General features: G+C 39.6%; 1 protein-coding gene across 2 annotated transcripts in view; it reads right to left on the reverse strand.

Moving 5' to 3' along the window:
• CAPN6 (calpain 6) overlaps positions 1 to 14,475 on the reverse strand; it is an 80,767-nt gene that overhangs the window by 34,421 nt on the left and 31,871 nt on the right. For both annotated transcript variants that reach the window (XM_058197003.1, XM_058197004.1), the window contains exons 3-5: positions 6,728 to 6,859; positions 4,696 to 4,904; positions 4,023 to 4,215 (exon numbers count right to left, since the gene is read on the reverse strand). In XM_058197003.1, the coding sequence (XP_058052986.1) occupies positions 4,023 to 4,215; positions 4,696 to 4,904; positions 6,728 to 6,859 (534 nt within the window). The remainder of the gene's footprint in view (positions 1 to 4,022; positions 4,216 to 4,695; positions 4,905 to 6,727; positions 6,860 to 14,475) is intronic.

Consider the following 14,475-nt stretch of genomic DNA (forward strand, 5'->3'; position numbering starts at 1 on the left):
CCCATTGATTTCAGTCAGATGTCTAACTTAAGTGTACCAGTCTTAGGCATTAAACATTTGTACCTGACTTAACATTTGCTCTCAGGTGCTACATAGCGTGGCTGAATTGCAGACAACAATCAATGTTTCAGGACTGGGGTAAGAATTGGTTGATAGGGCTTCTTGAGGAATTTGGTTGGCTGTTTAGGATCTTTAGTCTGATGCAACTAAAAGGCTTTTGTGCTGGTTTTTTGTTTTGCTATAATATTGCTCTTCAAGATTTTACAAAATCACCATTAAATCCTTATTTACAAACAACCAGTGAGGGTACATAGACTGGTGTGTGTGTGTGTGTGTGTGTGTGTGTGTGTGTGTGTGTGTGTGTGTAGTTGATTATGAACATGGGAGGTAAACAAATGAATGGATGACAAAGCACACTTGGACATGTCTCATTTTAATTATCTCTAAAATCCAATCCAGGAATTACTCATATTTTGTCCCATTCCAAAGGGGTGGACATTTCTACAAAGGTCAACAGCATTTCAGGAGACATGATGGCTGCACTGATGGTTTCCAAATGTCTTTTCATCATAGATCCTTCCCACAAGGATTTGTCTCCAGAAAAAATATGTCTACAACACATCCCCTGCAGAAGATCTGGAAACACTCTGTGATGCATTCTCCATTGATTGCAGTATCATTCTAGCTTCTCGGTTGTCCCAAATTTATATTCCCATAAAATCTTTTGTTGAGAAGATAGTGGAAAAGGACAGATTGGCTACACAGAATCTCTCTTGAATTCCTTTTTCAGGGAATTTTGTGGCACTGGAAAAGGCAATTTGGATTGAGGTGAGTTGGGGGAAATTAAGTCATTTATGACTAGCAATTTTGAGTTGATTCAATTTGTGCACAGACAAATTAGATAAATTATTTGCCTGAAGAAACTCCCTAGTGATTTTTCAAGGATGGGCTTCCTTTTAATTTTGACTGTAATACTGTTTTGAAAAAGCTCAACGGGAGAAGTCATCACTGGAGAATGACTATATAAGGAAAGATGGGACACTTGTGCAAAGCCCAAGGGGCGTGCATAAGAGCACAAAAGTGCCTACCGTTCCTGTCCCATTGTTCCCTTCATTATATCAAATTAACATAGCTGTTGCATACTTTTACATATATATATATATATATATATATATATATATATATATATATATATATATATATATATATATTGCTTCTGGGAGCAATGTGTGATCGCAGCTGTTTCTTCCTTTTAACTGCTAGTGGGGGTTTGAACTGATTGGGTGGGAGCTTGGCTGTGCTCTGATTGGCTGGGGGTTTTTTTGTGCTCTGATTGGCTGGGGGTGTGTCCTGTTTGGGTGCGGGCTTGGTTGTGCTCAATTGATGAATTGTTTCTTTTAAGACGATGTTTGTATATAGGTCTTTGGTTGTTGGTTTCTCCGTGTAAAATTGGAAGTGTCTTGGCTGACGAAGTCTCATTCGTCATCTTCAGGCTTCAGCCGTGCTTCTGGGAGCAGCAGAAGCAGAAGCAGCTGAAGCCTGAAGATGACGAATGAGACTTCGTCGAAACGTCGCCAAGACACTTCCAATTTTACACGGGAGAAAACCCGAACAACCAAAGACATATATATATATATATATTGCTTCTGGGAGCAATGTGTGATCGCAGCTGTTTCTTCCTTTTAACTGCTAGTGGGGGTTTGAACTGATTGGGTGGGAGCTTGGCTGTGCTCTGATTGGCTGGGGGTTTTTTTGTGCTCTGATTGGCTGGGGGTGTGTCCTGTTTGGGTGCGGGCTTGGTTGTGCTCAATTGATGAATTGTTTCTTTTTAAGACGATGTTTGTGTATACTGTTGTGACAAAAATAAATAAATAAATAAATAAATAAATAAATAAATAAAGACCTCAGACACTTTTTCCCTAAAAGGTGCAAGATCTTCACGCTCTATCCATGAGATTTTCACAGACATTCTCTTCTCCTTGTAGATAATTGTCCAAGCCAAAATATCTCATCCAATTGAATAACAATTGGTAATATGGAGATTCTCAGTCATCCAGGTCATGATTGTCCCAAAGGTGCTTTTTCAAGAGTCAACTGGACTTTCTGGTTTTTCTTTGAAGATGTTTTGCTCATCATCCAAGAAGCTTCTTCAGCTCTGACTGGATGATGGGGAATGGAAGGATTTATACCCTTTGCAGACAGCTGGTCATTTGCATTCTTTTAGAGAGTCGTTAAGGCCACCTCTTGAAAAAGCACCTTTAGGACAATTGGTAATAAAATGATGGAGGAGCATTTCTCTGCCTAGCCCTAAAGAAAAGAGGTAGGGACATTTCTACTGAAGAGCAGAAATAGCAAAACCGTCACACTTAAGTCCTCTCCCACATCAGTCAGTGTCTTTCTTTATTGTAAAGGCAATAGCCTTGAGGAAACTGAATTATGCTTAGATTTGGGTCTTTAAATTATTAGGCCATTTTTAAGCAGATGGGCTGATACCCTCTCTCCTTCCAGCCCCACTTTCCTTCTCTCTCTCTCTGGGACCTCCAAAAGCATGGAAAGTTGCTTCATTCCTAAGGCAATTTTAACAGGAGGGATGGGGAGTTAATTTTGCTAGATGGATGATTTGATACTGGAAAAGAGGGTGAATTGGGACTAGTTTAGACATAAAGAGAGCTACTGTAGGAACATATGCATAAAGTGGTGTCCATAGGGGGAATATGGAAATGATGAAAGCAGCATGTCTATGGCGATTCTCAATCATCAGATCATGGTTGTTCTAATCTTCTTCAGTTCTCCAGACTGAAGAAGGTTCTTGGATGAGAAGTGAAACATTTTTCAACAAAAAAACCCAAGGAAGTCCAGTTGCCTTTTGGCAAAGCACCTTTGGGATGATGAAAGCAACAATGCATTGATACGCTATAAGCTTTGTTGTTCCTTTGTAATTGCACTGTGATAGTTTAATGCTTTCAACATTTGGATAGACATCTCAGACCCGAAGATGCTCCTGGATGCATGTAATGTGGCATTGGAGGCCAACAGCTTGGTGGATTTCTGGATGCTATCATAGAGATCTATTTGATAACGGCTTATTATTTGTTTACTTCACTTGGGAGTTATAGCCTTCTGGCAAATTTTTTTTAATTTTATTTTATCACAACAGTATATATAAGCATAAGCATGAAACAACTATACAACATATAAGCGTATATATAATGAAAGGAAACAATAGGACAGGAACGGTAGGCACTTTTGTGCTCTTATGCATGCCCCTTATAGTCCTCTTAGGAATGGGGTGAGGTCAATGGTAGACAGTTTTTGGTTAAAGCTTTTGGGAGTTTGAGAAGAGGCCACAGAGTCAGGTAATTCATTAATTAATTCAGAGATTAATTGGCAGAATGAACCAGGCTGTCCTCAATCATCTTGCTTCTTTTCTTGAGTTTGTGGAGAGAATGAGGAAGATCACCATGATGGAGATATGCAGGCCAAAAGGACTTGTTTAAGTCCAGAGAAATAGATAATATTCAGAAGTGGCTCAGGTAGACACCTTCCTGGTTCCCTTGAGTATAAGAAGGGGGGAGAAGTTACAGCACAAGCGGACTTGCAAGTTTTTGTATTAGAGCCAATCTCAATAAAGGGAGTTTTAGCTTTCTTTGGGAGTTGATTGCCTAGTCTGGTCTGCCTTATGGGAATGACAGTTTGATAAAGAGTCAAACAGGGCCGGTTTAGCTCAGGCTGGTAAGGCCTGTTATTAAGAACACAAAGCCTGCAATTACTGCAGGTTCGAGCCCGGCCCAAGGTTGACTCAGCCTTCCATCCTTTATAAGGTAGGTAAAATGAGGACCCAGATTGTTGGGGGGGCAATAAGTTGACTTTGTAAAAATATACAAATAGAATGAGACTATTGCCTTATACACTGTAAGCTGCCCTGAGTCTTCGGAGAAGGGCGGGGTATAAATGTAAACAAACAACAAAAAAAAAAAACACAGACCAAAGGACACATCACAGCTTGCTCTCGGTGCACTTACCATGATGTAGCAGCTGATCAATCCTCCCCTTTTATGAACTTTCAGTAATTCTCTGAAGAGTTTCACCTGCTCGATGATACTGTAGTCATAATTACCATCAATCAGGTTGATGGATTCTGCTACAGCTCCTGTGAAATCGACAATCGCCTCGGCTGTGCTGCCCCCATCCAAGGCTTCGTAACAACCTGCCATCCTAGAGAAGACATGACACAGAGTTTCAGACACACAATGAGATTTTGCTATGTATTTCCCCATAACTACACCTGACCTTCTTGAACCCTCAGGGGTTCCTGCACAACAGAGGAGACAATAAAGTGGGTGGAGCTTCAAATGAATTTTGGAAGTCTTCAGGACTAACTTCGCTGCCACCTTCTCTAACTTTGCAATGTTCTTCCAAAAGTAAATCTCTAGATCTACACAGTTATGGAAGATCTTGTAGTAATGAACTGCCATGAAAATATAACCCAATAATAGAATAGCTATTTGTTTGGTTTGCCAGCAGTATTGACCCTCTTTTAATCCAATTCTTTTCTGCCACTTCTAAAACCCTATGTTCTTTATACTGGAATGGATCTGAAATAGGGAAGGAGTAGTATGAACCCACTTCAAGGTCTTTGTAGAAGAGAACAACGGCTGATAAAACTGCACTTATACCTCGTTAATCACCACATACTTTGCATAAGCTTTCTCCAGAAGCGCACTCCAGAATTCATTGGGCTCTTTAGAAGAGCAGTAGATCAGCTTATTGTCTATGGTTGGCAACCGATCATCTATGACCACATCAATCCATTCTCCAAAACACCAGAAACGGAAGTGAAATATTCCAGCATATTTCTCTGGTCTCTTTTGGTCCCAGTCCTGTTCCTTAATATTTGGGATTACCTACAGTATGCAAAGAAACTGAAAATATACTGCAAACATAGGAGAGAAAACATTCATTGGTGAGCCAGATCAATTTGCTTATGGCTGGAATAAAATCTATACATGTAAATGGAATTTGTTTATTTATTTATTTATTTATTTTATTTTGTCACAACAATATATGTAGGAATCATACAAAAGATTATGTTGTATATAAACATATATGAGTAAATATAAGGAGGTATAAGCATATATATAGAAAGAAGAAAAGAAAAACAATAGGACAGGAACGGTAGGCACGTTTGTGCACTTATGCACGCCCCTTATGGTCCTCTTAGGAATGGGGTGAGGTCAATAGTAGAAAGTTTTTGGATAAAACTTTTAGGATTGTGGGAAGAGACAACAGAATCAGGTAAAGTATTCCAAGCACTGATGATTCCGTTACAGAAGTCATATTTTCTGCAATCTAGATTAAAGCGGTTGACATTAAGTTTAAATCTATTAGTTGCTCTAGTATTATTGCAATTAAAGCTGAAGTAGTCTTTAACAGGAAGGACATTACAATAGATGATTCTGTGAGTTAAACTTAGGTCTTGTCGAAGGCGACGGAGTTTCAAGTTTTCTAAGCCTAGGATTTCGAGTCTGGTAGGATAGGGTATTCTATTGTCTTCAGAGGAATGGAGAACTCTTCTTGTAAAATATTTCTGGACACGTTCAATTGTATTGATGTCAGAGATGTGGTGAGGGTTCCAAACAGGCGAGCTGTATTCTAGAATTGGTCTAGCAAATGTTTTATATGCTCTGGTTAGTAGTGTGGTGTTTTTGGAAAAGAAGCTACGCAAAATTAGGTTTACAACTCTTAGAGCTTTTTTTGCTATGTAGTTGCAGTGGGCTTTGGCACTTAGATCATTTGACATGAAAACTCCAAGGTCTTTAACGGGATGGGGGTCGTCTGTAAGGTAATGTCCATCTAGTATGTACTTAGTGTTTGGGTTCTTTTTTCCTATATGTAAGACTGAGCATTTGCTGGTTGAAATTTGGAGCTGCCAATTTTTAGACCAAGCGGTTAGATGATCAAGGTCGTTTTGAATGATAGAAGTATTGTCTGTGATGTTAAATAGTTTGACATCATCAGCAAAGAGAACACAATTACTTGAGATATGGTCACAAAGATCATTAATGTATAGTATAAAGAGTGTTGGTCCAAGAACGCAGCCTTGAGGAATTTGCAATTTGCAACTGACAATTGCAATTCTTAATGAAAGAAGAAAAAAATCCCTTTCAAATAAACCTACATTAAAATTATCCATTAAAGGTACAGATAGGTAATTTCTCCATATTCCTCCCTGGAATAACTACAAAATGAACCAGGTTTTTAATATAATATAATAATAACAGAGTTGGAAGGGACCTTGGAGGTCTTCTAGTCCAACCCCCTGCTGAGGCAGGAAGCCTTTTTCTGGAAAAGAAAATCATAGAAGTTGGAGTCTCCTGAATCAATTGATAAAATTTACAGGGAAGGAATTTCCTCATCACAAACTGTTTTAAACTTACTCCACCCCTAACTTATACAGCTGCACGTCCCACAGCAGGCTGGCTGGGGAATTCTATATGTCCACACATTTCAAAGTCACCAAGGTTGAGATATACAACTCTAGACCAAAACATAAACTTCTCTTTTCTTAAACCAACAACATGTATCGTTATGGTGTGAGGAGGATGCAACTTGTTTTGATGTGAAGGTTCTGGGGTGTGTTTGAGGCCACCATTCCAAGGTATGGCTTTGGAATACCATGTTTAAATTTTAACCAAAGAATGCAACATTTATGGCTCTGGAGGACTACCTTCTGCCACAGCTTCTTCCGAAGAGCTAGGCAAGAACAAGCAGCCACAAACCAACAGTTTCCTAGGCTTCCTTGATGTAAATCGTGGGAACTGATTCCGTGTATGGTCAGATGAGGATCTTCACAGAACTCCTGTGAGAATAAAGCATACAAACAAAATTGTCTCATTGGTATCTCCTAGATTAATAACTAGTAGGCTCCTTAATTTGGCTGAGACAGAAGCTTACAAGTTATGGACTTCTTTTTTGGTGAAGTTTTAAAAGAAAGAAATCCAATACCCAAAGTGATTCAGAATAAATGTCAGGTGCAGGAAAGCAGGAGCCAGGGTGGTTCAAATGAATACGGGTTTAATGCAGCCTAACACTCTTTACAAACAATCTAAGATTCAAAGCAAATTGGTGACAGATAAGAGTCAACGGAAGGTCAAGGTGTGCTTAGATCTGTTGTGGGTGCAAAGGGATTCAAGACTGATGACTTGCTTGACCCCTCCCTTGGGTTCAGCCTGATCCTCTCCTACAATAATGGAGTTAATGAACAGTCCATTATTTTACCACAACAGAATAAAGCAAAGATCCAACAAGCAGGCACTCCCAGAAGTGAGTTTGGAGTAGGGAGGTGCAGCTGATTAGAGCATGACTTTCATGGATGTCACACATATGACGTCTGATTCATGTGACCAGAGGAAATAATTCCAGTTGTAGTAAACATGCATTGAACAGTCTGCTCTGCAAAGTGAATGTACCAACACTGTAGACATACCAGAGACCACAAATTCAAATTCTCACTTAGACTGGAGGCATGCTCAGTGATCCGAAGATTCAATTTGTAGTTAACCAGCATGTAGCAATGGGAATCTAAATCGTGATTCCAATTCATTTTTTAAAAAATGGTAAAGTCAAAAACGTGATCAAAGTTGAAAATTTTGTTGAAAACTATTTTCTCCAGTATCTTTTTAGAAACATTGTTTTGAGGATTTTTGATGAATGAAAGAAAGATGGTAGTGTTCATTCTGCCGATGAGACCAAATCATCAGAATAGAAGACACATAAGTCCTCAATTTATGATCACAATTGTGCTCAGAAATTATGTTGCTAAGTGAGACATTTGTTAAGTGAGTTTTGCCCTATTTTATGATCTTACTTGCCACAACTGTTAAGTGAATCATGCAGTTGTTAACATAGTAACACGGTTGTTAACTGAATCTGGCTTCCCCATTGAATCTGCTTGTTGCGAGATCACAAAAGGTGATCACAGGACCCCGGGACACTGCAACCAACATAAATATAAATAAGTTGCCAACTGTCCAAATTTTACAGTTCATGTTGATCACGTGACATGTGCGTGCTACAATGCGCCTAAGTATGAAAAACAGTCACTTTTTTGAATGCCATTGTAACACTGAGAGGTCATTAAATGAACTGTTGTAAGTTGAGAACTACCTTTAGAGAATGCAGAAAATGCAGGGCCGGGATGGCTCAGGCAATAGAGAAGCCTGTTATTAGAACACAAAAGCCTGCAATTATTGCAGGTTCGAGCCCGGCCCAAGGTTGACTCAGCCTTCCATCCTTTATAAGGTAGGTAAAATGAGGACCCAGATTGTTGGGGGGGCAATAAGTTGACTTTGTAAATATACAAATAGAATGAGACTATTGCCTTATACATTGTAAGCCGCCCTGAGTCTTCGGAGAAGGGCGGGATATAAATGTAAATAAATTTAAAAAAAAAAAAGGAGAGCTGGAAGGGACCTTGGAAGTCTTTGAGCCAAACTTCCTGCTCGAGCAGAGACCCTATAGCATTCAGTATCAAAATAACATCAAAATCCTTGTCTGTGAACAAACAATTCATAGTCTACTTCTTTTCCACAATTCTTAGTATGTAAAAAACATCTTGTTTCCCCCAATTGTATCCTCTAGAAAAGCTCTATTTTTCAACTTTCCTTCTTTTTGAGATGGTTTTTCTTACCCGATGCCTGACATAATCAGGACACAAGTTCCAAAATATGTTTTTGCTTGTTTGGCAGTTGATACTGGAAACTCGCCCATTCATGAATCAAACATGCTCAACTTCTGACCAGCTCAGAGAAGTTATATATCTTGCTCACTGCCTCTTGCCAGAAGAACAGAGCTGAGCCATCATTTAGATGGGAAATCTTGCTGGATCCGCTCACCACTTTGAGCCAGACAGTCCCAGAGGTCATCATCATGGACAGCTCTGCATGTGGATGTGGTTTACGGCTCAATGAAGGACAGGGCCAAAGCAAATAAAAACAGGACCAAAATTACATTGCCTTTCTCTCCCTTTTGCAGTTATGTAAGATTTAATATATATTGTGAAAAGAGGATACTTGAAGCATTACAGTAAGAATTTGACTGATGTTCAAAATACTTGTAAACTTAATTTCCTGGCAGTTGTTGTATAAATAAAAGTATGACCTGGTTTCCTTTCTACTGGATTTTTAAGGAACACTAGTCTCTATTTAGATCTGAACTTTTTACCTGTAAATGTTCCAAAAATATTGGAAGGGGTAGAATTAAGGGCTTAGAATATGGCAGGATTATCAGCCTTGGACCCCCAAGATTACACTGTCAAAATTCAGTAGCATAATTATCCGTGTTTTAAACAATTACAGGTTAAATAGCTGGGTTAAGTATATTTGAGGTGAAGATCCAAAACAGTCTACACTTTCTTATCAGTTTGATCACCAGGAGCATTAGAAGGAGAAATAACAAGCAAAGAGCTCCATCTTTACCTTTCTTTGGTTCAGCTCATATTTTGATTGTGCCATCAATGCAATGTCATACATCAACATATAAAAGATATAACAGAGCAGAAGAGCAAAGTAATCAAAAGAAAAGAAAAGAAAAACAAGGAGAAGGACAAAAGAGGCTTTGCAATCAGTCTATCTTTAAGTTCCTGAATGACATAAACGTGGGAACCTTCCTTCCTTCCTTCCTTCCTTCCTTCCTTCCTTCCTCCCTCCCTCCCTCCCTCCCTCCCTCCCTCCCTCCATTCCACTTTTTATTTCTTCCCTCCCTCCCTCTCTTCCTTCCTTCTGTTCCTTCCTTCCTTCTATCCAGCTATCTTTCCCCATTAACTTGGCTTTCCTTCCTTCCTTCTTTCACTCTCTCCTGCTTTGTCTTACCTTCTTTCCTACTTTCCTACTTCCCTCTTTCATTATTCCTTCCTTCCCCTCCCTCTTTCTATTTCTTTCCTCCTTCCCTTCCTCTTTTTCCTCCTTCCCTTCTTTCTTTCTTCCTCTCTTCCTTCCCTCTCTCCTGCTTTGTCTTTCCTCCCTTTCTTCCTCCCTCCCTTCCCTTGCCAGAAACTGGCTGGGAAAGTCACAAATGGTGATTATATGACCTAGAGATGCTGCAACCATCATAAATACATGCTGATTACCAAGCATCCAAATGACGATCATGTGACTATGGAAATGCTGTGACCATCATAAGTGTGAGGAACAGCTATAAGTCACTTTTTTCACTGCCATTGTAAGGTCAAATGGTCATTAAATCAATGGTCATAAATTGATGACTATCTGTATAAACCAAAGCTGTGATTAAGTATTATTTGTTAAATCAAATCAATTGATATGTGACTTGAGCCAACATATGTTATTAGGACATCTTTCAAGAAAATATGACTTTTCAATTCTTAGTTCTAGAATCGGAAGCCACATAAGATAGTAGAAACAGGAAAAAATTGAATTAGATTCACTAAGAACATAAGAAGAATGTCAGGTTCTAACTGGATCAATCCCTATGGCTGGAAGTAGAGTTTGGAGTGTGGAAAAAAACTTTGCTTATTTGGTTTTAAAGGGCAGACCCACAAAAGTCTGTAATATTTAAAAGCTTCCAGCTGTCTTGGCATGTTTCCAATTTATTCTTCCAGGCTGTTTTTTCAAGGCAACAGAAACCATGTCAAATTTTTACAGGGCCAAATTTTAGGAGCTTTAGGAGCTTTGTGGTTGCAAAAGCAGCCTCAAGAATCAAGTCAATGCTAGATTCTTTGGGAACATAAGGTTGTAAATAGTTTGAATCACAGCATTGTTCTCTTCTTCCTCTTCTTAAAATTAAATCCTTTAATTGACTGTTCTCAGAAAAGCAAACAGCATAATTTGGCATCGAAAGATTATTCTCTGTTCACTGGTTCTACATAAAAGACTGATTAACACAAATACTCTCTCCCCTTCCCAGTTTTTCAGCTCATATATATCAACTTTACTGAAGAACATTTTAATAATTTGCTAAGGTGCATTCATTATTTATTTAAGGGAGATTGCAATGATCAAGCACAGAAAAATAAACATTAAACACATGTCCATAAACTAGGATGCATCTCTTCTGCAGCAGCATGTATTTGCATCTTTTTATGAGAATACCGTGCAATTTTTTTAGTCCCTCTACTTTATGTAGGAAGACGGAGGGAGGGAGAGATAGAATATACACAAATGCACAGTATGTGGAAAGGTAGTCCTTGACTTACAACCACAATTGAGCCCAAAATTTCTTTTAAGTGAGTTTTGCCCCATTTTACAATCTTTCTTGCCACAGTTGTTAAATGAATCACTGTAGTTAAGTTAGTAACAGGTTTGTTAAATGAATCTGGCTTCTCCACTGATTTTGCTTGTCAGAGGGTTGAAAAACATGATCACATGGCCCTGGGACACTGCGACCGTCATAAGAGTCAGTTGCTAAGCTTCAGAGTTTTGATCATATGACCATGGGGATGTTGCAATGGGTGCAAGTGTGAAAAAACGGTTGTAAGTCACTTTTTTGAACGCCATTGTAACTTTGAACAGTCACTAAACAAACTGTTGTAAGTTGAGGACTACCTGTATACAGGTAATCCTCATTTAGCAATTTCCTAATTTAATGACTTTTTGCAGTTATGACAGGATTGATAAACTAACTTTAACAGAGGCTCAGACTGTGGCTCAGACTGCTAATGCAGTCTGTTATTAACAGCAGCTGCCTACAATTACTGCAGGTTCAAGCCCCACCAGGCCCAAGGTTGACTCAGCCTTCCATCCTTTATAAGGTAGGTAAAATGAGGACCCAGATTGTTGGGGGCAATAAGCTGACTTTGTATATAAATATACAAATAGAATGAAGACTATTGCTAACATAGTGTAAGCCGCCCTAAGTCTTCGGAGAAGGGCGGGATATAAATGCAAAAAAAAAAAAAACCACCTTTACAACCAATGCATTTATGGCCTTCTCAGATCTATTAAAAACTGAAGTAAGATCAATACAGTTGTGCTTTCATTTAATGATTACTTCACTTACTAAGTTGCCAGTTTCAATTGTGGTCACTAAATAGGAATACCTGTAGAATAAATTTGTGATTGATTGCAATCAAAATTATCAATGTGCTAAATTTTGGAGTAGAGTTTTCTTTAAAAGTAAACGCTTAACTATTTGTAATGGTTGATGGTATAAATATTATGTTGTTTTTAAAGTTATACACAGGATGGTTGGAACTTGTGCATGGAGATTTTTCAAACTTCCCTTCCCCAATCACAATCAGAGTTAACAGTCGCAAAAATGACAAATAAGACTTGGGTGAAAATAACTCATGAGCCTAGATGTGAGTTTGATCTAAAAAGTTATGAATTCTTTCATGTTGGCTAGTTTGGTGTGTTGAAACTGGCTTCTGGACTCATATCACAGGGTTTGCCATCTGTCATCTTGGAGACCACACTGTGTTCCTCACTAATAGTTCGGCATGGAAGTCTTCCTAATTTGCTTGCAGAAAATAAATTTACAAAGGAGAAGATATAGAAATGAGACTCACAGTATTTTTGCAAGACTTTCTCAGATGCTCTTGGATCTAAGCCCTTGTTAAAAAAAAAAAATAGAAAAGGAGGATTTTGAAAATCTGTTTGGTTTTATGTTGGTATTTATTTCACGTTTATGACTCTAGCAGGACTTGAGGCAAGCTCTGTTGTAGTGGGGTTTTTTTTTTTGGAGTTTATTGTAAGCTTTCAAAGTAAACACCATTGCCTGGTTTTTTTCTTACTCTCTTCCTTAGACCATCTCACACCTCCTTTACTAATCCACATGGAAAGTACCCAAGAGCAAAAAAGCAGCGAATGGTGAAATTAGAACACTTGCTTTGATTTATCCATGACTTCTGTATCCTAGGAGGGCTGGCAGTCATGAGGCTGTCTAGTTGGATCAGAGGGCAATGCTTTCTCATCACAAGAACCAGTGTTTGAATACAGGAAGTAGAGTGGAATGGAATGGAAGGGAAGGGAAGGGAAGGGAAGGGAAGGGAAGGGAAGAGAAGAGAAGAGAAGAGAAGAGAAGAGAAGGGAAGGGAAGGGAAGGGAAGGGAAGGGAAGAGAAGAGAATAGTAGGGAAGGGAAGGGAAGGGAAGGGAAGGGAAGAGAAGAGAAGAGAAGAGAAGAGAAGAGAAGAGAAGAGTATTTATTTATTTATTTATTTATTTATTTATCACATTTGTATACTGCCCTATCTCCCTAGGGACTCAGGGCGGTTCACAGGCAAGTAAAAAAGTACATATAAATACAGAATAAAATAACAGTTAAAAAACTTATTCTACATGGCCGAATTTTTAAAAGAACAATATAAATAATAAAACCCATTAAAACCAATATAAATTTAAAATCTAATCCAGTCCTGCGCAGATGAATAGATGTGTTTTAAGCTCGCGACGGAAGGTTCGGAGGTCCGGAAGTTGACGAAGTCCTGGGGGGAGTTCATTCCAGAGGGTGGGAGCCCCCACAGAGAAGGCCCTTCCCCTGGGTGTCGCCAGACGGCACTGCCTAGCTGACGGCACCCTGAGGAGTCCCTCTCTGTGAGAGCGCACGGGTCGGTGAGAGGTATTCGGTAGCAGCAGGCGGTCCCGTAAATAGCCCAGCCCTATGCCATGGAGCGCTTTAAAGATCGTCACCAAGACCTTGAAGCGCACCCGGAGTAGGGAAGGGAAGGGAAGGGAAGGGAAGGGAAGGGAAGGGAAGGGAAGAGAAGAGAAGAGAAGAGTAGGGAAGGGAAGGGAAGGGAAGGGAAGGGAAGAGAAGAGAAGAGAAGAGCAGGGAAGGGAAGGGAAGGGAAGGGAAGGGAAGAGAAGAGAAGAGAAGAGAAGAGCAGGGAAGGGAAGGGAAGGGAAGAGAAGAGAAGGGAAGAGAAGAGAAGAGTAGGGAAGGGAAGGGAAGGGAAGGAAGGAAGGAAGAAGAGAAGGGAAGGAAGGAAGGAAGGAAGGGAAGGGAAGAGAAGAGAAGAGAAGAGCAGGGAAGGGAAGGGAAGGGAAGAGAAGAGAAGAACAGGGAAGGGAAGGGAAGGGAAGAGAAGAGAAGGGAAGAGAAGAGTAGGGAAGGGAAGGGAAGGGACTTTGTAGGTCAACCCCTAGCTCAAGCAGGTGACATTATATCATTTCTGATAGATGGCTGTCCAGTCTCTTCTTGAAGGCTTCCAGTGATGAAACACTCATAACTTCTGAAGGCAAGCTGTTCCATTGGTTGGTTGTTCTCACTGTCAGAAAAATTCTCCTAATTTCTAGGTGAATGTCTCCTTTTCATTCATTATTCCTTTTCTGGCCTTCCGGTGCTTCGGAAAATATGTTGACCCCCTCCTCGACTTACCACAATGAAGCCCAATATTTCCATTGCTAAGCGAAACAGTTGTTAAGTGATTTTTGTCTCATTTTTCTACCTTCCTTGCCACAGGTGTTAAGGGAATCACTCCAAGTTGTCAAGTTAGCAACATGGTTCTGAAGTGAATCTG

The sequence above is a fragment of the Ahaetulla prasina genome, chromosome 11 (assembly GCF_028640845.1).
Source record: "Ahaetulla prasina isolate Xishuangbanna chromosome 11, ASM2864084v1, whole genome shotgun sequence".
Taxonomy (NCBI): domain Eukaryota; kingdom Metazoa; phylum Chordata; class Lepidosauria; order Squamata; family Colubridae; genus Ahaetulla; species Ahaetulla prasina.